General features: G+C 40.9%; 1 protein-coding gene across 2 annotated transcripts in view; it reads left to right on the plus strand.

Moving 5' to 3' along the window:
- The first annotated feature begins 787 nt into the window (after positions 1–787).
- Positions 788–26957, plus strand: part of hhip (hedgehog interacting protein) — a 35156-nt gene continuing 8986 nt past the window's right edge. The window contains exons 1-11 of one of the 2 annotated variants that reach the window (XM_056372621.1): positions 788–1599; positions 5672–5864; positions 10644–10788; positions 12967–13168; positions 19563–19714; positions 21243–21416; positions 21539–21682; positions 21994–22112; positions 23443–23566; positions 24279–24424; positions 25677–25758. In XM_056372621.1, the coding sequence (XP_056228596.1) occupies positions 1330–1599; positions 5672–5864; positions 10644–10788; positions 12967–13168; positions 19563–19714; positions 21243–21416; positions 21539–21682; positions 21994–22112; positions 23443–23566; positions 24279–24424; positions 25677–25758 (1751 nt within the window). In that variant the 5' untranslated portion in view covers positions 788–1329. Of the gene's footprint in view, positions 1600–2222; positions 2308–5671; positions 5865–10643; positions 10789–12966; positions 13169–19562; positions 19715–21242; positions 21417–21538; positions 21683–21993; positions 22113–23442; positions 23567–24278; positions 24425–25676; positions 25759–26957 lie in introns of those variants that run through there. The other variant, XM_056372622.1, reaches the window with a different exon arrangement.

The following is a 26957-nucleotide window of genomic DNA, read 5'->3' on the forward strand; positions in this document are numbered from 1 at the left end:
TAGATAAAAGTACCAAAAATACTCATGTATAAAAAATATGATGAGACCAATGTGCTTACTTCAAAAGTAAAAGTACTCAACATGCACCAGAATGCCCCGTCAGAGGTATTATATAATGATATTATTGTCACAGATGCATCAGCTTGTAAGAAGTATTTAAATGTTGTGTATGGTTAAAGGGGAATCTTATTTCAATTCAATGTATTGTAAATCTATAACAAGGTGACCATATGTTAATGTATTGTACAGCTCAAGTATATTCCAATACACCAGACTTGTAACTGTACTTAGTTCAATTCCACAACTGAATATGGAGGACATTTTCAGCTGCCACAAAGAAATAAAAACAGAAGAATGGGGTTTACATGACTAATAACAATGGAGCAACGAAGAGAAAAAAAAAGGCTATGTTAATATACTGGATTGGGCAGAGAACTGAGGAGAAAGTTAGGAGCCTAATGTATGTTACTTTTTTCCCTGGGCTATTGTTGTCATTTGTCAGTTACCAATCAAAGTAAGTAATTATATTTTGTTTACATCATAAATATAAGACATATTATTTATATGTTTATTGATATGTATTATATCATATATTTTTTTACCACTGTGAGTGACAGTCATTGTCTTTGGTTTTTCGGTCGATTGAGCTCAACAGTGAAACTCCTACCGCCTCTACTCTCCGTCCTCCGCTCTGCCAGGTAACAGTTTACCTCGACGTGGACGCGACTGCGGCCACATGCGCGCTCCCGCCAAGTCATACGTCACCGTGCTCGCTCCTCTTCTCGCGCGCTGGTTAAAAAGAAGGAGGAAAGAGCACGGGAAAACATGTGAGCGCTCTGAGGACTTTAGTGAGAGACAACTTTTATTTTCTTATATGTTTTTTGACCCCGTGCATGCACAAACCGCCTTGCTGTGCTCAAAAGGAATTACATCTGAAAGGAACGTCACGGCTCTTTTGCAGTACACGGTGTTTTGAGGGTTTGACTTTTTTTGTTCATCAGGATAAATTGTGTTATTGTTTTGCTTTTATTTTTTTATATTTCTGGGTTGTACTATATAAGCAGAAGCAACAATAATTTATTTTTAAACATCGTTCTTTATAGCAGTGACTCCAATTTAGGACACCTGCTCTGACAAACAGCATATTTGTAATTACCTTAGTAATTGGCTTCTGCTACTTGGAGAAATAGTCCAAATAAAATATATAGGCTGTTGCATTGCAGGTTAATCTCACTCTCTTGAAAAAGGGGACTTATTTCGTGTTTTTTGTTGTATTTTCCTTTTTTTTTTCTTTTTTCTTTTTTGGTTAATTTTATGCTTATTTAAAGTATGAAACATTTGCAATTTGTCCTCGTCCTGGCCATCGCGGTCAACGTATGGGAATGTGGAGACGCAAAATTCGGCGAGAGGGGAGAAATTAGCCCCAGGAGGAGACGATGTTACGACGGAAGCTTGCCCAAGCGGCTGAAGAAAAGGGAGCGAAAAGTGTTGCTTGACGGCAGCACCAGCGGAGAAGTTTGCCACAGGTTGTATCCCCGTGTGTCCTGCTGTCCCACCAGGAGAGCTGCCTATCAGATCCTGCACCGCAGGGATGCCAGGGTAGGTTAATGTCTATCCACCACGTTTTTTTTTTAAATTTTTTTTTTTTTTATACAACTAAAACGCCTCAGGAGATGCATTTACAGCCCTTGTGTATTGTCATTCTGCCTCTTATTGACGACAGCTGAATTTGGGGATGGTCAGGGGAAATTGCCCTGGGCTATACTGCTTCTCATTGCCCCGATGAAAAGTCTTATTTTAACATTCTGCAGGGACATATGCGTGTATGGTATCCTGTGGTAGGTGATCTTACCCTATCTTTGTGTTTTTGTAATTATTGCCAATTGGTCTGCCTTATGAAATCCCCATTTGAGATATATAGGCTATTGTAGGCTATGTCTGATCTGTTAATTTATCGTGGTTTAAGTTTTTAATGTCTTATGATATCGCCCACCACCCTTACAATCTTCTGATAGCAACTTGTTTTGCTCGTACAGTTTAAATCTTATATCTTTCTGCGAGGGCTTGGCTGTTTCTTGTTTTGATAATCTGTTGTAAAATTAAGTACATTTCTGGGTTCTTTTTCATTTTGTTTTATCAAGTGTCTCGCTTTCCTCAATCTGGTGCAACTCTAATTCAGCGTGTCCAATGCGCTTCGCCGTTACCATGGTAATCACTCGCCGATTTACGTTGCTTCTCGCTACTCTCCGCTACAACTGTCAGGAGTAATGGGTACTAGCTAAACTGTTGAACCGTTTACTCGAAAAGGTAGGACCTCGGTTGTACTTTTTAAAAAAAATCAAACATCAACAGGAGCTGAGAGCTGATAGCGAGCTGTTTTCATGTTGTTGGTTTAACAACCATTCGTTCTCTTTTCGGAGTTAACCTACAGGATTTTGTTTGCTTTACGTAGCAAGGGGGAAGCTCCACCAAATGTACCGTACCCTAGCTTTTACCTAACCTTCTTGACAGTTACAGGATCGACCGAAGTGATACGTTGGGTGTTAAAATGTCGTGTAAACTAAGGTTTAAACCCTCTGCCCGGTTTTCGTGGGGGTAAAGGGAGGAAAAAAGCGACTGTATGTGCTAAACTTGTAGCGGATTCCGTTGGATCCTCACCGGGCCATTCTCATGTAAACCACTCCTCGAATCATTCAGTGGCTGGGTGGTATCTCACTTTGTGTTGCGACAAAAAGCCATATTGCATCATTTAATTTGCTCAAGTCATGCAAATAAAAGGGGGGAAACTGAATAGGACGAACTCGACTTCTCCTCCTCCCCACTACACTGCCCACACACGGAGCCCTTTCTGATTATGGCAAAAGAATAACAACAACACCATTGTGTTTGTTGGTTTCGCTAATGGGAGAAGCTGGAGAACATCACTCTCCCCCAGTCATCAGCCCTGTCCAAGTGTTAATGTCTTTGAGAGGGTGTGTGTCCTTCACTATATCCCCCTGCCAACCAACTTACACCTATTCCCTGAGGACAAGTGCTTTGTTAAAGCTTAGTGTTGCCTACATCAGTGCTCTCCCCCTCTCTCCCAGTCTTTCAACCGTATGAGGTTTGCAGAGCATCACAGATTTCTTGCAATTTAAAGAGAAATGATTTTTTCAAGTGTGGCATTGTGTTTTAATGTCTGTACTGGCAGTTTCACTGGCATTTCAAAGCCATTATGCGGACGCTGTCTTAGAAGGAAGTAATCATGTAACAGCTGTTCTTCCACGTGGAGCTATGCATTGCAGCGTAGTCGGAAGCCAAATAAGTTAATAGCAGTTTTATTTTCTAATGCCATTATAGCTCCATGTTTCTGATTATGGCTCAGTTCTTGCCTTGTTTTAGCGTGTCCTCAGCAAAAATGCAACAGCTGAGCCTCATTGCCATTTTCTCCCTGCTTTTGAGGAACATACTCACCGAGATTCAGCAAAAGACAACAAACAAAGGTCTACTTGTTCTGGTTTGGATGATGGCAACATTGGAGCCCATCCCAGCAACATATGGACACAGGGCATGGCTGAGAGAACACAAATGCTACTCTCCATGGACCTTGTGCCAGCCCATGGCACACAGAATCAATGGGCAATTTAGAGCAGGAGGGCAGGCATGCCCACAACACTACATGGCATGAGTGGAGAGGGCATGGAGGCAGAGGAACACACCGCACATACAGGGTCATAGCCAGCCTGGAGCTCCCTTTTTGAGTAAAATGTCAACAGTTTGATTAAAAAAAAATAGGATTCAGTTTGGAGTATATATATTGAAACTCAGATAAACTAGAATTTCTTGTCACTCTTCAATTACTTATTTATACTGCATTTTGTGATGAGACATTTACTGTGTGTATGTCAGTATATTTTCAGGCAGACCCTCAGGGTATTGCCAGAGGTTCCACCACCTGTTGGGTAAACACAACTCTGTACAACTTCTAAACAGAAAATCTTTTCCTCAGTTGCAGTTTGTTCTGCAATCAGAGTAAAGTGTAAGGCGTCCATATGTTGGCCTTGGAACCGCTGGTGTAATTGACTTCGACAGACTGCTAATTTGTTGATACCAGAATGGGAATGATGTGTCTGTCTATCTCTAAATTGGTGTTTACACATGGACCTCACACAGAGCAAAGCACTACCAGCCTGCCTGCCTGACTGCCCAAGCAGCACAGCTCTTGACCTAAAACAGATTACATTGTGTTTTAATACAGCTAATTTGTTATGTAAATAATCCTGCTAATTTCTTTTGGATTAACTCTTTGTGTACTTTTGCGTAATGACCTCAAGTCAGGCTTTGAGGCTCTTATTTGGCTTCATTCATTTCATGCCCTGAGATCTGTCAGACATGGGAATTATAATTTGACTTTAACTGTTTGTGAACTTGGGTAAGTAGGCAGTGAATGAGTGAATGAGATTTCTCTGTTTATTTCTCCAAACAGACAGGGTGTTCCAACCGCACTGTATAACAAATCAATATCAAAGGATATAGAAGTGGATATTACAGACATGCTCTTATGATGTGATATTATGTTCTGAATATAGTATAGAAAAAGTGAAACATCAGTGTACTTCAACTTTAAATTTCCCAGTTGCAGTGGCTTTGATATAATTCACTTTGTATACATGAGGCTGTAAAAACGCAAAAGACAGTTTTCAGTGGCAAAATTAGGTAAGAGGCTATACCACCATTACCGGTGAAAATTTGTAGTGCTATGCAGTGTGAACTGTGGTGCATTCATGCAGATAGTGCAGAGATGCTGCAGACTTTCACATTGTGCAAGTGACTCCCTCCTCATTCCTCATTCTACAGATGAAAAAATATAAAGTTGCTGTGTGAAAGAACTGTTCAGCACAATACCAACCCTTACAGCTGCTTGTCAAATCTGTAGATAATGTAGAATATAAACAGAGATAGCATTGTCGTTTAACCTACAATGTGGCATGTGGGGTAATGTTTTGGACAGTAGGAAGCAGTAACAACTAGGTTTATGACATTTAGTGTTGCTTCACACCTTGTTGTCAGCCAGAGACTATCTCACTTTGCATGTGACATATGGGAGCTAGGTGTTGTTAACATACAGTTGCTATCTGAATGCGCTGTTGTATTATGAGAGTAACTTTGTTGGGCAGAGATCCTTGCCTTTCTGTGTGGTACCTGCTGTGGGATTGGCTAATTTAGAGCTGTTAAATAGAAAAGTCTGGGCTGGAAAGTGCTAAGGCATCTGTTTTTTATTGTAGGAAAAATCTAAACATTTAATTAAACACATTAATTAAGCATTAATTAACATTGCGTGGTCTGATATATACACATCTAATATTGAAAAAGTTAGGTACATACTTTTAAGGGCTAATATTTTCCTATAAAAGGTAATTTGAATTCACTCAGATCATTTGTTATAGTCCTTGAAAATCTCAAACAGTGTCTTAAGTTGTCAGAAATTGAAGATAATGAAGATTTGAAAATGCACCCTACAATCTAAACTTTCCGTGCTTCATAGTGTAATGTTTATGATGTTAATATCTCCAAATGTCCAGCTAATCCTAAACTACATGTTGGCTTGCCTGTGCGATGTGAAGAAAGAGGTAAAAAGTTAACAGCCCACCATTTTAATCAGGCATTGGTCCTTGTTGCGTGTGGTCTCCAGATTTTCTCTACCAACAACACCGAATGTGGACGTCTCCTGGAGGAGATCAAGTGTGCTCGCTGCTCCCCCAATGCCCAGGTGTTGTTCCACTCCTTGGACATGGATAAGATGCCACACAGGGAGCCAGACTTGCCGCGTCTCTGCCAGGACTTCTGCCGCGAGTTCTACTACACCTGCAGGGGGCACATACCAGGTAATTACACAGATAATAATGACCATGAATGTTACTTGAATTACAGCTCCTGTGCGGTTACCTGGTGATTCGCAAGCAAACATACAGTATACACATGAAGAGAGGAAGTGGAAGTACGGAGATGCTATACTTGCTCAGTTCAGTCTCTCATACATTTGAAATTAAACTGACACTTGTGATTGTGATAAATGCAAATTCACATCAGGCCTCATTTTTCATTCAGACTCAGCCTGCACATGTAGAACTGGCAGATTTTTGGACTTATGCAAGAAGTGGTGCGTCAGTAGTCTGGTCTGTGAATATTTATTTATCCAGCTCTTACCTCATCTGACCTCACCTCCATTTGTTGCTGAGCTTGTCTCACCCGTTTGCTTGCTTGCTGCCTCGCTCCTTGCTTTACTGTTGCACTTTAATGTATCAGTAAATTTGCCTGCCTGTACAGACACACCACCAGTTTGCTGATTAGACTGCAGACTGATCCAGCATATTTGGTCTTGCAAATAGTAGAGCGATATTTGTGCTTTTTATTATGCAGTATTCGGTCTAGCTGTGTTTATGGCACCAGGTGCAGAAAGTTTTGTTCTCTTGTTTCTGTTGGGTTTGTTTGGATCATGGAAGTTTATTTTAAGCAGCATAAACTTGCAAATATTTCACTTTTTTGAAAACTTTGAGCGTAGTAACAATACACAGATTTGAGGCATTTCCTGACATGTGAATGGAAAATATTAAATTTGCAAAGGTCGGTGTGAGAACAAATTTCTCACATGCACTAACAAAAGCAGATCCAGCCTGACCAGTGTACCAGAAAACTTGACTAGAGCAGAATGAACTATTTTATGACCTGTTCCCTGGATACTGCTCCCCAGACTCAACTCCTGGAGTTGAATCTGTATTTGGGATGCATACGCACCCTAGCTGTGGTCTAGACATGACTGCCCGCCACTTGCCTTCCTCAGACATAAACTGTCACTTAAAAACCTGTGTCTCATGCTCTGCTATCAGTATGTTTTTATTTAAGTAGTAAGTTCACATGAATCTAAACACAGTTGAAGTGTTGCTTTGCCGGCCCTTGTCGTCTCTGACTATTAGCTCTACTGTGAGATGGCAGAATCCACATAACAGGGAAAAAAAGTTCATTGATGCAACAGTTTTCCTCGTGAATATGTTACTGTTAAATGATAGGAACCCTTCTGCCCCTTGAAAGCATTTGGTCTTCAGAACAATTTCCTTTGAAGGGATGCAAGATCACAGGTACCTGTGCCTTCAGAGTGCATACCAAACATGATCAAACACTTTTTGACTGTCTTTTCTCCTCCAGCCAAGTCTTCTTCCAATCTCTGTCGCCACAAACTGATTAGATCTGCCGAGATTTGCAAACAGAGAACAGTTTCAAACACATTTGTCTTCAACCCACCCACATGGTATGCTGCAGCTCTAGTCAAATATCAAACACATACATTCCATCCAAGTCCATCCGAGTCTGCATCTAATGGCCTGCTGGCATATCATGTACAACACTTGAACTACACTGATGGTGGCAAGGGGACGCCACAGAGCACAGAAAGAGGGAAGAAGAAGACTGGTCTGGAATGACATTGCTTTCTCATAAGCTGACAGACATATGGGCTCAGAGAGTCAAACCAAAAAAGCTCAAGAGAGGAATCCAGAGAAGAATCCCCCCTCCCTCTGTTCACTGTTGTGCTCCTCCCCGCTCAGCCCCCCCAACCCTCCACAGATCAGCATATGTGGTGACGAATGACACATTTATTTTTCTACAAAGGTTGTGTGTATGTAAAACTGCTGAAGTGCATCAAGATGTCAAGTACTTAGGGTGGGCCACCCAGGTTGCCTTGGAAGATAACCAGATGGAAGTATAACTTTAGCGCTGGGGAGCCGGGAATATGGACAGAGTTCTGTCTCTCTCTCTTTCTCTCCACCTCTCGCTATCCTCTGCTAAACTCTGTCTTTCTTGCTTATCTTTTTTCTTTTTCATGCTCTTCCTTTTCCAATCTTTTCCAACCTTTTCCAATCTTTTCCAATCTTTTCCAATCTTTTCCAATCTTATTTGCATAAACAGCAACAGTTCTGGTGGCATTTTTGTATATGCAAGTCAGTGACACTGAATATAACCACACACATGAACAGACAGTATGACAAGTCCTTAACTTCTGCTAATTCAAAATGGCTGGCCAAAGGTTTTAAAATGAAACAGTAGCCTTTACAGCATCCATAACTGTCGTCCTGCTCCCATGAAACTCCCCACTGGCCCTTGATTAGGCCGTGCACTTAGCCCCTATTTCTCCGTAAAGACATTTACTGCCTTGACTCTCACTTCAGCATAGGAGGCCTCCCACCTTCCCCGCACTCGTCTTCTCTTATGTCCTTCTCCCCTCTTCATTCATCCCCCCACCCTGCACCCGAGGTCCCCAACCAGCATGGTTAAGATAACTGCAGACACAAGTGGGTGGGTGGTATAGCCAGAGATGTGTGTGTGTTTCTGTGTGTGTTTGATCTCCATGTTGTGTTTAGATGTTTGAGGGGATATCCTATCACCTCTAGTATTTGGTGCGGTTAGCCCTTGCGGTTGGTGTGTGGCAGGAGAGGGAGATGAAAGGAGGGACAGGGAGAATCCTGTTTGTGTTTTTATCACTGGTGTATTTGCTCTTCTCTTTCCTCTGAGGGACTGACTAAAGGAAACAATATTGGCAAGATTGTTTTTAGGTCGCAAAGGGCCTCTGAGACCCACTGCACACTTTGCTTTTTGCCGAGAATAATGTTGTGACTGCACTGGCTGGAGGCGTAGCTGTGTGTGACTACCATGTTTACGCAGATCACTTTTGGCTCCGGCAATGAAACATTTTAGGTAAACAAACAGACCAAAGGGAAATAAGAAATGATGTGAGGGCAGTTTTACCTTGAATTCACATGCTAAATTAGTAGAAAACAGTCAGTATTTGGGCAACATCACATCTTTGTCTGGCAATACAAGCAAAGAATATCTTTCAGCCTGAAAACATTTTTGTTTATTCAGAATTACATGCCATATTTAACAGGTTGATTATTTCATTTCCCATGCTGTGCCCATGTGTTACTCACTATTGCAAAACAGTCAACCCTTTTGAAGGATAGAGCAAGTGGTTATAGAACAAGAATTCAGGGTATAATGAAATGGTGTTTGGTCCAATTCATTGAATGAACACAGTTTTCTAAGGGGAAACTACAATGGAGTGACCTTTATACCTCAGCTTGTGTGTACAGCAAGAATAAGATAGGTTTATAATGTTCTGAGGTTATGACATAATATGATGACAAATTTAACTACCATCATTTCAAATTCTGTGAAATCTGGAAGTTTCTCAGCCTTTCTTTTTCAGTGTTTTTCCATTTGGTTCTTTCTTTCTGATATGCAGTATAGTTTCTGTTGATAATTTGATTGGGTTTGTGTTGGGGTGTGTTCAGGCTGTGTGAGCAGAGCCTCTAGACCAGCTGTATGATGAGGAGAATATGACTGTGATTTGTCATGGCATGTGTGGGCATAAACACTCGGGTTTGGTTTTTCTGTATATACAGTGTTTATTTGCAGAACATCCTTCATAATGTAAATTTAATCCCCTGAGTTAACTGCAAGAGAGACATATTGGTCGCAGTAAAAAGTGAAAAAAAACTTTTGACCAGACAATGGGACATCCAGTTTAATACTTACACATCATTAATCATATACATGGGTCTCCGTGCTTTGTATCTCATGTCTCAGCCTGTGGAGAGTATTATGGGGTGAAGTTATACACTATGTAGTTTTTTATAGAAATGATATCCTTCTGAAGAACACTTCTTCTGGGATGTCACTAAACAACAAGACACTAACCAACCCTTAAATGATCCATAATTCAGCTGATATATACTGATACTGATATATGCTGATATTTTCAGTGCCATACAGAGAAAATGACAGTCCTGGATGTATGTATTTCAAATTCTTTATTATCAACTGCAGCCTAGATGACCATATCCAGAGCTAACTTTATGTGTCTTACGGCCACTTGCAAGGTGTTGCTATCCATTTCCAATAGGCTTTCCGTTTCTTGTACTCCCATCAGCAGTCACTGTAAATTCATCGAACACTGGCAGCTGGGGTACACTGACACTCCACACTAGTTCTAACAATCTAAAGTAGCTAGTATTTAAAGGAGGGGTCCTCCAGTTGGAGCAAATCCAACCTCATCACTGTCCTCTATGTTGCCAAACACACTTCAAAGAAAGCCAGACTCTGAGTTTTTTCCATAGGATTTCATTAGGATGAGTGCAGGAGCATCATTTCATAAATCAAGATAATGACAGTGTAAACTAAAATTGAGAATGCAATCTTTTTGCTCTCTGGAGGAGGCATAGTTCACTGCAGAACCCCGTCTAATCTGTGATCCATTTGGTTTGGCCCTCTTTCTCTTCACTTGTTCATTTCAGCCCAGTCTAGCCAGAATTTGGTTTGGCTCATCAAGCATAACTCCAGCCCTCCCCGACACACAAGCACATCCTTTCTCTCTTCGTGTGTCTCTCATTTACTCTTTCGTTCTCTCTACGCATACTCATGCACGCACACACATATAGTACAGCCATGATACGCTACATAAAGTACCATAAAAACAACATTAGGAGAATATTCATTTAATTTTCTGGATTTAGCCGGCTACATGAGCCCAGTTTATGAAGTCATTTAACCATGCAGTATCTACAGTAAGTGTAAGAGCCTCTGTCTATGTCTGTATCTGTTGTGTTTGCTAGAACTGTTCCAAGCTGATGTGGATGAGTTCTGCCAATACTATGGGAGGAGGGATGCCAGTCTATGCTTTCCAGATTTTCAACGAAAGCAACCACAAGGGCAAGATTCCAACTACTTGGGAGATGAGAAAATAGAAGATATCAGCAGGTTTGTAGTCTGACTTTTACCATGTTTTATTCCATTTGAGGATTGAGTTACAACATGGAAGATGTGCACATTATTATTTTGAATTATTTTTGGCTAGTTTTTAAATGTTTTTCAGCCAAGTGAAGTTTGCAGGTTTCATTAGTGCTTATGAGTTCAGATTCTTGACATTCACCCTTGAGTTTTATGTTATTGTAGAAACAGACAGCTTCTGTCCATGTTCTGGATTTACTAGTCCATTTTGACACGGTCCATACTTTCTGTCAGAAATGCCATGCCATTTCTTCTCTAATCCTAAAGTTTGTCCAGACTGCTTTTGCTCAGCTTTGCTCACATAATGAAAATGCTTATCCTGCGTCATTTTGTTTGCCTCCCTCACTGCAAAGGTCTGTACATCACAGAGGGCTTTGCCCTTTTGTCCATGGGGGGATGCCTTTCATCTCTTGTTTTCCCTGAGGCAAGAAGGCCAAGCAGCATGTGCACCTGAATAACAGCAACCAACATTCAGTCAAATAACCTCTAACAGTCAGAGAGTCAGGGGCTCATTTGTTGCTTTTGCGCCTTATCCTCTGAGAGTTGTACTCTGGTAAATGACAGTAAGCAGGACTCCCGTACGTTGGAGGCTAGGAGAACGTGCCAAAATTCAGTCAAACTTATTGGCTAATAATATAGCCTTTTTTTTTTGGCGTGGACCTGAATTGCTCATGTGCTCCTTGCGTAATACACAGAGGGAGTAGTTTTGCACTTTTTGGTATTTTCATGGCTGTTGGTGTGTTACTCATCCTGGGAGCACATAGAAAACAGGATAGGACAAGAAAAATCCATCATTATACATTATCAGTGTGTGTGTCAGTTAGCTATGGGCTGGTATCCGTTGTGGCCAAATACACCAGCCTCTTTTATCACACTTATAATCAGTGTCCTCTGCACTGAAGTTGCCATATTTAAAGGTGAGAAAGCTGCAAGGGTTTTTGGCCTTGTCTCTACAGGTTGGTCAGATAGATGCGGATAGTGGAGGGTAGACAAGTGTGAGTCAGTGTGAACATCCTGGACTACTTCTGCTAAGTCTCTTAAAAAGACGGCGTTGATGCACCCACGTTATACACAGAGAGGATTGAGCTGGTGTTTTTAAATGAAGATGGAAAGACAGAGAGAGAACAGGTGGTTGTGACGGAGTTCAGTGATGCAGAGAGGAGAATGGGGCTTTTGTAGTCCTATAATATTTCATGGCTCTGAGTAAAATATGTGTGTCCAATGCATCCTTAGGATATCATAATCTGCCACACTGCTGATGACTTTCACAGCCTAAAGTCGCAACCAGCCAGACAGATGTACTATAAATCAGAAGTTTGAATGTTTAATTTTAAACAATCTGATGTGTGCTGTGCAAGATTTTATATAGGGAACCAGTGGATCTGGCGTACATAGTCAGACTTTGTTACCCAGAACAAAGACTGTAGATGGGAAGTGTGATGTACTTGTTGTGCCCTCAGATGGGTGTAGAGGGAGTTAATCAGTAGAAAGTTTTCATACAACACACAATTTGTACACTTGAAAGAAACTGGTAGGAATCAGATGCTGATAAATTGGTTTTTGATTTGGAGTTGGATATTTAAATGTGTTTACTGCCAGGAATGCCTAGTGAAGTAAAATTAAGCAAGAAAAGCATTCATAAAACATACATAATCCTCCAACTAAAATCATAACACAATAGCTCAGAACAACGGTCTGCAGTGGGCTGTCAGTGGTTCAGTCTGGTGCATAGTCAGTGGTACAAAACTCTGTCCATCTTTACACATATAATGTAGTGTTTTGCCAGCAACACTCACGTTTCTCTGTTTCTCTATCCATTGTGGTGAATAGCATGTCACCAAATGAGTTAACTAGCAAAGGTGAGAAAAACCTCACTCTGCACATTTGACTTCCCATTTCAAAACCAAGGCATGGGATTGGTAGAGTGTAGTTGTATTTACCACCCTAGATAGCAAAGTGGCATGTATTTATGTTAAATCAATGGAAAATGATTGTTAATGCCATGTTGTTATATCTTACTGCTGATTATTTCATGCTTGCCACCTAAATACTACTACTCCACATTCTCTCATGCCCCCTCTACCTTATAACTGGATTATTCACCACCACTATCGGTCTCTGGTCTTCTGTATCTTCCCTGTTACCCAGGAAACACAAACACAACTGCTACTGTGCCCAGGAGGTGTTGAGTGGTCTGAGGCAGCCGGTGGCCGTGGTACACTGTGGGGATGGATCTCAGCGGCTATTTGTCCTTGAGAGGGAGGGTATTGTCAGGATACTCAACCATGACCTCGAGCTAATCAAGGAGCCCTTCCTGGACATCCACAAGCTGGTGCAGAGCGGTCTGAAGGTAGGAATGAGCTTGCTTTCATAGTGTAAACTGTATTGAAGGAATTACAGTGGTAGTATGATAATAGGGAAAAGAACTTGGCTGATGGAGTATGAAATATTTTTGTGACACATTTCTAGAGTAGGCGAGTAATGTGGGGGAGCCTTAACCCTAGTCTTTACAACGCAACTGTTTGCACCTATGTAAACGTGTGAGGAACATCTCCAGCCAAGACAAATCCCTTGAAAGTGGTGCCTGCTCACTATTAGCATTCAATTATGTAATTATACCAAGCAAGCAGTCATTCATCAAATCTGGTCGCGGCTAATCATTTTGCTATTATCTGCTAATTAACTGTACGTACAGCACACATCGTGCTCACTGCTAATTTTCCGCTAATTTTCACAAGATGGGTTAATGGCTTTCTTAATCTCTCCCATATTGTTCCCTTAAGGTTACTAATATCATGGTGACTTACTCAATACCCCACATGATGACTCTTTAAATTGGAACCTTGGCTACACTCTTTATTCATGTCAACAAGAACATTTTTATCGGATGTCTGTGGTAACTTTTTGCCCTCTCTTGCTCTCTTAGTGTAAAATTATGGGGGTTAGTATTATATGTGGTGTGCAGAGCTAAATTAATTGACATGTCTAAATTTCTGACAGGAAGTAGCATTGATGTAGCATTTACCTTGTCTGAGTGACCCACTACATGATAGGATGTCAGTGGGCAAGTGAACATGTGCTCTACTTCTGTTTGGTTTTGCACCCTCTCTGAGAAAAATAAACACAGGCAAGGAAGTAAAAGAAATTAAGGTGCAAATGAGGTATCTTTTCTCATTTATATCTTTGAGGTTGGTGCAGATGTTTGGAAAATGTCAGATGTGTTGTAGAGTAGATGTTTGTCAACAAATTATGTGTAGTGGTGTGGTACTAGTTCCTGAAATATCTTCTTTCTGACATTGGAAATATTGCAAGATTTAGACATAAATTGTTTGTAATATGACATATCCTGTAGCTCTAAGAATTCTCTCTGGATATCTCAGTTACGAAGACATCTTCATAGTAATGTATTGATATTTATTTTTTATCCATAATCATTACTGCATCTCAGATTTAGAATCTGAAAATTGTTCTGGAATTGTTTAGATCGCACGAGGAGATGGTGTAGCTGGGAAGTTTGGGGGCACACTCCCAGACAGGAAGTTTATCTATCACGCATGCCTCCTGCTCCTCCACTGACAAGACCTTTTGTTTACAAGGAGTCAAACGGAGCACGGCATTTGAATATGCAACTGCCTCTTGCAGGATGCTCTCCCTGCTCTGCTCAGCTTTCTTATCATCATTCAATCCAAACTGGTTGTGGATAAAGTCATCATTATGACAATTAGACGTGGCTCAATCCCCCCGCAGGCCCCAGGAGTCCTATTCTGTGATGTTGGCTGCCAGAACGGGCTCCCAGCCACACGGGGTGGACAGGACCACGGGAGGGCTAAGGTGTTTACTGGCAGCATCAACAGGATGGAGCTGCCTTTATACAGAGAGAGGAACCCAGGCACCCAGGAGACAGGGCAGATAACAGGTTTATCATCAGCCCCATGCACATGCTTTGATTGTAATGTTCTGTGTTTCCTCCTGCTCTTCTATCCCCCTCCTTCCATGGATCCCCCCGGTGCCAATTAAGCTGAACTGCACAGAAACAATGCTGTGCTGTGGTGGTGTGGGCTCTTTGCTGCGCTGTGGGTGTTCTTCTCCTGAAATTCAATCTCTATACTCCAGTCCCCATCCCACCACACACACAGACAACAAACGTATGCGCACATGCTTGCGCGTGCGCGCACGCACACACACACACACACACACACACACACACACACACACAGACTCTCACCGTGATAGTGGTCTCTCCAAACCTGACTGGACAGAGTTCTGTAGGATATGGCTCACAATTTCTGTATGTGGCAGATTTTAACTATAGTTCTTACTACAATCTTGATGAAATTGGATTTTTGAGTCCAAAACAATAACATTTTTGCGATTTTAAATATGAAATGTAGATTTAATAACCCATATTTGTGCCTTACACACATACTAAAACAAACATTTTTGTCATTTTTTTTGTATTGTTCTGCTCCAATGTTCTACTGTTGCACATCAAACTCGGCAGAAGTGATTTGGAAGCACTGTAGTCATTTAGTTTGCTTGTTTATAAAAAATACAATAAAAAATAAAAAATAATGTTGATTACAACTTAAACTCTAAACGATACATACAGTTCTATCACCAAATAGAAAATTACCAACAGAAATTTCAAAACTTTCAGTCCAGTATTCAACAAACCAAGAGTTTCTTTTGCGGTAATTTGAGTTATGCTCAGATTTTACTAAATTCTCATGAAGTGTGAGGAGGCAATAGTATGTTGTGCATTATATATCCAAGTGCCACACAAGCACAGCTGTGATTCAGTGTTGTGTATCTCCTTAGTTTTACAGAGAGCCAAACTTTCAGCATACATGATTTATATACAGATATAAAGATGTCATTTGAGCACAATTAAACATGACACGACTGCAATTACCCTTCTTTTGAACTTTTTTTGGAGTTGCTCTCAAGGCAACAGTTAAAGCCAAAAAAGATACTCTTTGATATACATGTAAAGCTTCTTCTATATTCTTTAATGTATAGTGTTTTTTGTAGACTTGGACGCTAAACTTCAGCCACTGTTCAAACAATGACAGCATCCTGCACTGTACAGCTTGAGAGAAGACGCTCCAGAGCAGCATATGTGATGGTTACAGTGAGTGTTATAAATGAAGACATCTGTGAGCAGCACCCCAAAGCTGACAGTCCACTGAAATGTATTAGCCTGTGTAACAGGGGTGAGGGGAGTGGGAGGGGGCTCCAATAAAATATTTCACTGCTAAAACAAATAAGTCACAGCATGTTATTCTTTCTGTCTGCTGCTCTGCACTGTCAGCGGCCATCAGAGGCTCAGGGCTGCTCCCATACAGACTATAATAAGTGGCCTTACTCATCTTCACTATTTACTCTGCCTAGAAGCAGGGGTGGGGTCAAACTCATGTTGATCTCACTATTATCCTCAGACAGTGGGATGTCTAATCGTGAAAGCTGAAGTGCTTACAAATATGTAGCAGGCAAAAAAAACGTCTTTCTATGAACTTTATGGCTCAGATGATGGATTATATATTATTCTTGGTTGGTGGGAGGATTACTGTATCATGGGAGTGCTGTGTATCTCCCATAGAATTGATGTATTAACAGGTGGAGGGGTTGCAATGGATATTTGACTGTGTGATTCTCATTGCACAAGAGAAAAGCAGGGAATACTACACAGGATGTGTGTATTGTCTGTGTGTGAGGGAGGTGTCAGTGTACATGCTTCAGGTAGTCTTTGAGTGAAGGGCGTATACATTGTTATGCTCCAATCAACTCATGTGGAATGTCTTTTGGTGGAGGAATGCCCATGAGCCAGTGAGGAAGGATCAAAAGGTTCAGGGTAACAATGCATGAGCCACCACATGCGTCACTAGGACTCAAAGACAGCTGCCCCTGCAGAATTGGAAATCGTAGCGTTGTGTGTGTCACTGCCTCCGCCACTCAGACAGGGTCAGCATTCCATGTAATGCACCGTGAGATGTGAGATAACAACCGCTCCACATCCCTGCACCTCACTTTCCCAGCTTTCTGTGGAATGACGCCAACACTTTGACAGTGCCAAAGCCAGAGCCCCAGAGAACAGAATTGGAGGGAAAGAAGGAATGCAGAGGCAGGTGTTTGTGAAAAATGAAGAGATAATACCTCATGAGAGATTCAATCAGAACCCCTTGCCTGGCTGTAGAAGAATGATGGCAGTCATAAAAAAGACAAAGATGTTCTGGACGAAAATGGACGGAATGTGTTTTAAGTTGACACAGCAGAGTAATTTGTATAGTTTGATAGAGCTTTGGAGATGGTAGGCACTATAACCAGAAACATTAACATGTGTTATGTAGGAATAATGTCCCCATAACAGTCAGGGAGCTATAAGATAAAGTTACTATGTAAAAAAGCAGAGAATCTTGTAGCCTACTTCTAAATCTTCCTCATCTTCGTGCATATATATAATTCATTAAAAAAAACAATTTAATGACACAAATATGAAGCGTTACACAAAGTATAAGTGCATACATTATGATAGCTAATTAGATGTACTATGACACAAGGCAGAACAACATTCCTAAATCTAAGTGCCACCTCTAATTTAACTTTACAATGGACAATATGTAGAACCTGTAGTTTGTTCATTCTCTACATGAGCTTGTTTATACAGTATATTAGTTTTTGAGCCGTGCCAAGAATATCTTACTTACTGCAGCTTTGGCAGTAGTTTTACCATGATCAGTGCTCAGGTTGGCACTTTGTCTTATTTTAATCAAGGTATCTCCTTGGATTGGCTCTGCAGTGAAAGGCTCTCTGATGCAGTGTTTGTTTCTTATGGCTCTGGTGCCAGCTCTGCTGTTCGCCTGCTGCTGAAGGAGCTAGTCATTAGCAAGGAAGCTAATATTTCAGCTCATTTTACCACTGTATATCTTGGTGGTCCCACCCCCCTTTGGCTCTGGATCTAGGCCTCTTTGGAATTGTGGTTTTTGACCCACTCCCTACGGTGAGTTTATTTTGGGGATGTGGGTCACTGCATCCCCAAATCCAGCATATAGATCCAGCATTTCAAGGTGAGGTGGAGTATTTCTCTTCCCAAGATGAAACCTTTTGACATTCTTTGGCAAAGTGCAGTCACCTCTGCTCTGAGTAACATGCAGCTGTATAGTGTGCTGCATCCACTCCCACATAACTCCTTTTTTATTTGACTTCAATGATCTGACATTTAGTAGTACTCATAAATTTTTGCAGAGGAACTCTGCCTTTTGGGGTGGAGATTTATTTGTCAACTTTCACAACATTTCACTTTATATTCAGATTTATGGAACCCCTGTGGCTTATCATGTGGGCCTCTGTTGTTGCTCATTGGTACTTCAAGTACATTCCTTCGCAAAGAGTCATCTCTTTTGCATTCGCATGTGGTCTGTGTCACTGCTGCATTTGACTGGGCAGGGCCTAATGCAGTCCATACAGAACTAGGAGATCCAGTACACGAATTTATGATGTGTGTTCCTTGGCTTGTGACATAGACTACACCTATCCAGAGCCTGCCACTCCAGTGTAAACCAAGATATTTATTTATCCTTTAAGGAATACCTGAAGGATGAGACAGCTGTGTTAATTGACATAATGTGTCTTTGCTTGCCATGAGTAGGAGAACTTTTCTGCATGATGCTCACTTTTGCTTTTTTATTACTTTGTTAGTGAAAGTAAAAAAAAGTCGAGCTGTTTTGGGATACAATCACACAGGGACCACTTTATAAACATTCTTCACACCTAAGCCTAGCATTCTGTTCATTCTTTTGTCAAGAAGAAATAGTGAGGGAGAGTACAACATAAATAAAGGGCCGACCTGGCTTGCCTTGCCTAGGGAATGAAATGCTATAGCTGATTATTACAGCTAACTATGATGGGAGGACCACCAGGGTAGTGACAACTGATGTAGCTGCCTCCGGGGTGAGACAAAGGTTTACATATTACACAAGCAATTTAGATGTTTTCTAAACATGTTGCCAAGACAGTGGGAGTTGGCAGCTTCTTCCTTGTTTAGGTTTTCTTTTTTCCTCTTTTACTCTGCCCCTCTAACCCAACACCCCCCACCCAAGCCTTGAATTTTGCATGGATTTTGTGTAAACCGGGAAAGAGCGAGGGGACGGGGAGCAAAAAGCATGGACTGAAGCACTCTGCACTTTTGTGCTCTCTATGAACTGTGAGTGAGCTAATAAATTCTTTCAGCCACTCAGCGTAGCATTCACGGATATCCCCCAAAGATTACACACACAAATCACTGCACAATGGAGGCCACCGGGAGGGCCTGGGCGTCACAGGGGCCCCCGACCCTGAGGACAAGCGCACATAACCAGGCTGCAGAGAAGACTGGGCAAAGGCGGGGGGTTGTAGAGGAGGTGCAGCTCTACTCAGAGTCAAATGCTTTATAATGGTTGGTAATGGTATATTCAAGGAGGTTGGTGAAGGTGTGAAGTGAAACAGGCGAGGGTAGAAAAAGAAAGAATGAGAGAATAGCAGGGGTGTGAAAGGGAATGTGATGGATAAATAAAAAAAGGGGGGGGGGATTAGGGAGGTTGAAGAATTAAAGGGGGTGGGGGGTGATGGGTGTGCAGGGGTTGCATGTAGTGGTCTTGGTGATGATGAAGATGACCGAGGGGGGTGATTCCAACCCCACACAGCCAAGCAGAAGCCGAGGAGGGACATAATTAACTCCTGGATCTTTTGTGTTTCTCATCTGACTGCAGGGTGGAGATGAAAGGGGCCTGCTAAGCCTGGCATTCCATCCCAATTACAAGAAGAATGGCAAGCTCTACGTCTCCTACACCACCAACCAAGAGCGCTGGGCCATCGGACCACACGACCACATTCTCCGTGTGGTTGAATACACCGTTTCGAGGTAATGGGAGAAGTGTGCCAAATCTACCTTAAATATGGGTTGCTCAGTGCCTGAAAGGACACTAAAACTTGAACTGCTTCACGGTCTACAGCAACTGACTTATCTGTTCATCGCTGTGACATCGCTAGACATGCATTTCTTTATGTAAAGTGTGCTTATTTAACCAAAAATGACTTTGAGGTATCTATATTACAAAAAATACAATTCGAAGGCAAAAGGCATTTTACTATGTGGTCAATTGTAAGGAAGGTGAGTGTAATTCTCACAATCTCGATTCTCACAATAAATGTTTTATGAATCTTCTCATTTCCTAATTGTAATGTATAAACAGGTAAGTATTATAATGCAATATGAGAGAGAGAAACGTTTTGAATTCAGAGTCCTGGAGGGATCTATATTATTGACTGTTGAAACCAACAACATTGATCAGTCCCATTCCTGCCAGAAACCGTGTAAATCAGAGTAAATATGAAAGGTTCAAGGACACACAGAGTCATTTCTCTAAAGATGCAATGAAAAACAATTTTTGTCTTATGGGGATTAAGAATGTAGGTCAAACTAACTTTCAGTGTTTTGCTGAATATGCGATGGCCGTTCATTTACAAGACTCAACTTGATGACAGCTGTATTTTGCCATTTGCTGTGTAGATGTTTCACACTCCCTTCACAATGACCCATGATTAGGAAAAGAATCTTCTCTCACGAACGTGTTTAAGTGTTACATTTAATTTGCATAATCACAGTTGTATGTTTGACTTAATGACCTAATCTTAATTACAGTCTTGGCATGCAGTCTTGGTGACTGCAGTGTATAGTCCTTAATTTGAGGGTCCAATAGAGAAATGACAGTTAAAGTAGTTGATGGTAGTTTACGAGAGCAATTTTTTCTTTGGCAGGCTGCCTTTTTAAAAATTGCAGGACTACCCAAAATAACACATCATGAAATATTTGTTGCTGATACTGCGAAGCCAAATCCTCACTTTGCACTAGGAATTGTGAAACATTTTGAAGCCTGTGTTACATCCTCAGAATTCCACCCACTGTCTTCGCCTTAATGGGCCAATGCATTAGATTTAGACTAAATGTCTCCAGACAACAGAGTTTTTAAACCCATTTAATGTTGGATTTTGTCTGGTGTATCATGTCAGCGTTTCTTATCCATGCCATCGTATCATTTTATGCACCAACACAATTATTCGTTAAACTAATTAGAGACTATCAGAGTGTGCACTCATTTATAAAATCATGTCTTACGCTGCATATTTCTAACTATTTCATTTCTTCAGTGGCTTTTACCCCATTCAAGATACAGTTGTGGGCCAACTGTGGGGCATCCAAAAGCCACTTAGCAACACCCTACTATGGTGTATAGCTTTGAATATTTATGTGAGACCGTTTGGAAGCATCTAGGTACAGAAATGTTGTGGACACTCCTTATAAATATTTGTCACTTTGCTATATAGGAATCATAATTTTCGAAACGTGATGACAGGAACCAAATGTCAATGATGTTTTATGTTTTCCTCAGGAAAAACCCAAACCAAGTGGACACCAGGACGGTCCGGGTGCTAATGGAAGTAGCAGAGCTGCACAGGAAGCACCTAGGAGGCCAACTGCTTTTCAGCCCTGATGGTCTGTTACATATCGTCCTGGGAGATGGCATGATCACCCTGGATGACATGGAGGAAATGGACGGACTCAGGTGAGATCACAAGTCAGATGATCATGTACAAATGATTGAGTGCTTTTGGATTTCCCAAGACTGAGTCTTTTTCTAGCTCGTACAATTGTGAAGGTGTTTTTTGTTTGTGTGTTTGAATGCAGTGATTTCACAGGGTCTGTCCTAAGGGTAGATGTGGACACTGACTGTTGTACGTCACCCTATTCCATACCACGGAACAATCCGTACTTCAACAGCACCAATCAGCCACCTGAAATCTTTGCCCATGGATTACATGACCCAGGCAGGTGAGTGAAACATTTCATGAGAAACTTCTGCAACATCATACTGAAGAACTTAACAGCTGTTCCTTGCAAAAAGATCCACCCTTCAATGTTGGGCTACTACAACTGATGCAAACCTTTTTTTTTTTTTTGAATTAAAAAATGAGTCGCTTTCATAGAGATGATCCTAATACCCTGATTTATAATCGCTGTTTTTTGGAAAGAGTTTCAAAAACTCAGGCTGTTCTTATGCAAACCTGCCACCTTGTAGTTGGTTAGTGTCAAAACATCACTTCTGTTTCTCCTGTATTCATCCCTGGTATTCTGTACTGTAGGTGTGCAGTGGATCGGCTTCAGACGGACAATGGGAGTCTCCTAATCCTCTGTACAGATGCCAGTGGCAAAAACTCATCATCAGGAAGAATACTGGAGATTACAAAGGGGAAAGATTATGGTGGGTTACAATTTCCATGAAATTTCACAAAAAATGTTCATAAGATTTACCTTTATTAAGTTTGGAAGGAGTTCATTATTTTGCAATGTTAATATAGCTTGTGATAAAAAAAACTTGAGTAGAGTTTTGTTTGATGGCATTACGTCTTAAGAAAGAAATGAAAATCCATTAACCTCTTGGATAACCTTTCATATTTATTCTGCTGAAAATGACATCTGTTTTTACAAATGTCTTTCATTTTGTAAGAACATGGTGTTTTGGCAACAGGTTCAGAAAACACACCGGATTGAGTGCAGAGACAGTGAAGGTTAAATGTAAAAATGATGTGATCTAGAAAGATTCCCCCCTTGTGGAGTGTAGATTTGCCAAGGGAATGTGAGATTGTGTCCACAAGTAAGATTTAAAGCTGTCAACAACAGTAACTGTCTAGATGATGTTTTAGCATTGTTGAAAGCGCAGCTGAGAGGGGCCGCGTTCTTCTCACATTGAGAAAATAATCAATAACACCAGTGCCTTGACAATGCTTAGCCTACATCTCTTAACAAAAAAACAAATTACTGCTATTTGTTCCAAATTACACTGGGCTGGTTATCTTCTTGACAATGAGTGTTGCTTTGGCAACCCAAATTAATCCTTCAACCTTGATCTCTCACTCCAATTTAATGCTGGTTCTTGTCACAGACCGCCCCTCACTTGGCTAGATCCCTGACGTAGCCAGTTACCCAAACTCCAAAGTGATTACAGTTGGGAAATGAGCACACCACCAAGTCTTGGATCATAAATTTTTAAAGGCAGCAAACCTCCATTCATATTTCCCTTTGCCAAGACAAGTGTAAGACAAGTAAAAGATTAATACATTCTCTTCCACTTCTGATAAGGACATATTATAGTCATAAGTTGGCTGCCAGGGAGGAAGTCTTCAATTATCGTGCTGTCCCATTTAAAACAAGATTCACTCTTTCTTCTTTGTCCTTATAGAAGTGAGTTTCTACCACACAGCCATTATTTCTAATGGACCATTGACAAAATGAAATAAATGTTGTTTATCTTTTTGATTCTAACACAACAAAACAACACTCACTGTAGACACAAATTAAAATAAATATAATAAAAGCACTAAAGTAAATCAGTTGATTACAACCCCTGAAGAATGCAGATTGATCAATATTGTGATTACATTGTATCTCAGTGAGATGGAATCTATTGCTTCTATGACAAAGCTGTCTGCTGGTGATGCATGCAGTCAGCATATGGTAATAATATGTATGGATGACAAGTAGTTGGATAATTAGCAGTGCCTAAATGAGACCTTTACATCCTTTTCCCTCAGAAAATGAGCCTTCTGTCTATGACCTGCAGTCCAGTGGAGGGGCACCACCTGTGGGAGGCTTCATCTACAGGGGCTGCCAGTCAAGAAGACTGTATGGCAGTTATGTATTTGGAGATAAAAATGGGTGAGTAAGAAAAGGGCTGACTGTTGAAAAAGTACTGATTAATAATGCAAGTGAACATTACGTTTCTGTATGTTGTGAAATCTTCATAGACTCCCTATGCTCTTGAGCTGGGCCCTCCTTTATTTTGACTTTGATAGATTGTACTAGCTCCATTTAGTGGCTACTGGTGTTCAAGTTCAGTTTATTTGTCAGTTATCAGAAACATCTTCATTCTTTTTGAGATCAACATGTCTCTTCATTCTCTTCTCACACTGAAAAATGTGTCCTTTGCATCGGCATGTGCCAAAGTAAACACAAAGTTCCATGCACGTGGGGGAAAACAAGTTTGTTTTCAATGTGTGGTCGTTTAATTCTGTGCCTCATTACAATTTGGGGGCATATTGTTGTGGCTAAGTGAAGGCTCCGGCATGATGTTTGTTTTGAAACCAAAAGCCAAGGTCTTAAATACCACCATGTGGGACACGAAAATGGGAAGATGGGTCAATGAACCATGTTACGAGAAGTAAAAGTTGTCTTTGTTTCCAGATCTCAACTGTAACATGGCGAATCATCTGCAAATTAATTGCATTGTATTTCTCTCTTGTAAATTTAAGACATGTGCATGCTATGTACAGACCATACTATAGGGTATCATCTGACAGTCTCCATGAGATATACTGACAAAGCGGTGGATGTAGTAATTGACCTACTCTGTGTGTTTCGTTTGCCTCAGTAACTTGCGGATCCTCCAGAAGTCTACATTGTCAACATCAGCAAGTGGTGAACAGTGGCAGGAGAAAGCTCTGTGTCTGGGCTCAGCTGGCTCCTGTGGCTCTATGCTTGTGGGACACATCTTGGGTTTCGGAGAGGATGAACTGGGTTAGTAGGGAATTGATAAGAAACCTTCACAGTTCCACAGATTTTCTGTCTCTTCTTGGATTCTCAGTATTGTTCTCCCTGACTTTTCTTTCTTTCTTCTTTTGTTTTTTCCTTCCTCACTGTATCCAGACAAATGACAGCTATGTGTTAACATATTTTATGAAGTTTTACAACAAGAACCCTTGAATGCTTGTTGACTTCAAATGATGGATGTCAAAACTATGGAAAAATCATGACTTAGATTCAGTTTATTGTATATTTATGGTGTGGAATTTTCCAGTTGGTTATTTAACAAGATGTAAGTAACCTTTTACTTTAACAGAGCATAGAACCTCGACTGAAAATCTAAGAAAATTGCAATACCCAGTCAGCAGGAAGTGACATTCAAAACTACAGGGAAACTAATACCTGTTTGACTTTACCTTAATGGCACATTCCCAACAGGATATTAAAGAGTATATACTTACTTGTGGATTAATTGTCATTTCCATAAGATAGCAATGATACTCCAATGACCCACTCACTGTATCGGGCCACCTACAAGGCAGATGTGTTACTGTTTACATGGGGGGCTGCAGCATTAAGATAAGATAGGGTGAGCTGAGGTGAGTGGGTTAATATGATACAGAACATTTTACCACTTGGACCCCCACCAGACACTCACAGAATTATTAACTGTCAGCTCTGGTGTTTCTGATTACAACGAACACATGATGTGGATCACTCACACAGCCATCAGACACGTTTGATCAGAGTTCTTGCCAGGTCTTGGAGTTATTATTTGATGAGGAATTTAAAGATTCCTGCATTTGATCATGATTTGCAAGTGGTGGAAGAATCATGGAAGGGGGCAGGAGTGTGTCCCAAAGTATGGGCCCCACAGACACATGTTTACAATTTGTCCCCTTATGGAATTTTCTCGCGGGCTTGTTCCTCATTAAATTATCCGCCTGGTTCCCAGTCATGAGTATCCAATTGTCCCATTAAACTTTTTCTTAAAGTCCTTTGGCAAGTGCAGCATTGCAGAAGCTTTAGCTACACTCATTCTCTTCATCTCGTATCCTATGTCCTGTCCTTTTGTCTCCTTTCCTCATTCTTGCACATGAATTGGACATGGATGTTTACATGGTATTGCACTTATTTGTGTCCTCAAGCATGAAGTTAATCACTGGGAAGTATTCAGCACTTTATATAGAACGTAATGCAAATCATGCAGATGGATTTTTTCCATGTGACTTTTCTTTTTTTTCAGGCGAAGTCTACATACTGGCAAGCAGTAAAAGCATGGCACAGTCACATAGTGGGAAACTCTACAAGCTGGTGGATCCCAAAAGGTACAATCAAGAAGTACTATTTTTCTTGGGGGGTGGTTTAAATGTGTCATATTTTGTTTTTCCACCATCATATGCTTGTAGAGTGTGGTCCTAGGTCCACAAGTAAGTGATCCCTCAGTACTTATACATACCATTTAATGAGATCTAATTTCATGTTGAATTCATTTTATGGTGAGACTAAGATAATCCCACATATACTGTATGAAGATCTGACACTCACGCAGCCATGGGTCTATAGTTACTAACATTTCACAGCAGTGACGTATTTTCAGTCCTCACTGCTTACACATGTCCCCTTTCCACACACTTAGCATATCGCTGTGACCAGAACCTTTATGCCCTTCAACAAGTCATCACATCACCACCTGCCTTGGCCAAAACAAATGCTGAGCAGGAACTGGAGAATAATCATAGCATTTCAAAATGTTAGTGTAAAGTATTGCTAACAGCAACATCAACTAGCTGACAGTGTTCACTTTAGTAACTATTGCCTGCTGGTTATTTTCAGAGCATTTGACAGCAGGGTTTATTCTGCTGAGAGTAAGGAAAACACAAAGGCACCTGTTGTCAAGCAAAGAGACCTCCACTTATTCTGTTTAAGTACATGTCGAAACATATGCACATGTCCATACATATAACATAGAGCACGTTTTACTCGTCATTATGTGGACGGAGTTCAACAACACTGCCTGCAACACAGGCATCAACTTTTCTTTAAATGGTGCAAAGCCAGTCCATTTCTGTGCAGCTCAATTAGTTGATGTTAAACAACTGGAATGTGCAGGGAACAGGCGTGTGAGTGCAACTTCATAATTCAAATGCGTGTGTGTGTGTGTGTATGTATGTGTGTGTCACTGTGTCATAATACTTACCATATGTATCACAGTATTAGAAATCATTCTGATAGTGATGGATCTATAAACTGTTTGTACAAAGCCAAGTACATGTGAAAAACATTTGTCACTCACGACCAGAAAATATGCAGACAGGGCATGAATTCGTCCCACATGATACAGGAGGGATGTATAAGCTTTTCTTTCTGATATGTTGCCCTGGCAGTGAAGAAATCACTGCAAACATAAGCAGACTTTATAATTCAAACCAATCGCTTCTTAGGTTTCAAGCTGAACCCCCATATTTCTGCCTATCCTCTTATCAGGGAAGTTGAGAGACTAGGATCCTGCAGGGTTAGGGCGGTC

The sequence above is a fragment of the Seriola aureovittata genome, chromosome 3 (assembly GCF_021018895.1).
Source record: "Seriola aureovittata isolate HTS-2021-v1 ecotype China chromosome 3, ASM2101889v1, whole genome shotgun sequence".
Taxonomy (NCBI): Eukaryota; Metazoa; Chordata; class Actinopteri; order Carangiformes; family Carangidae; genus Seriola; species Seriola aureovittata.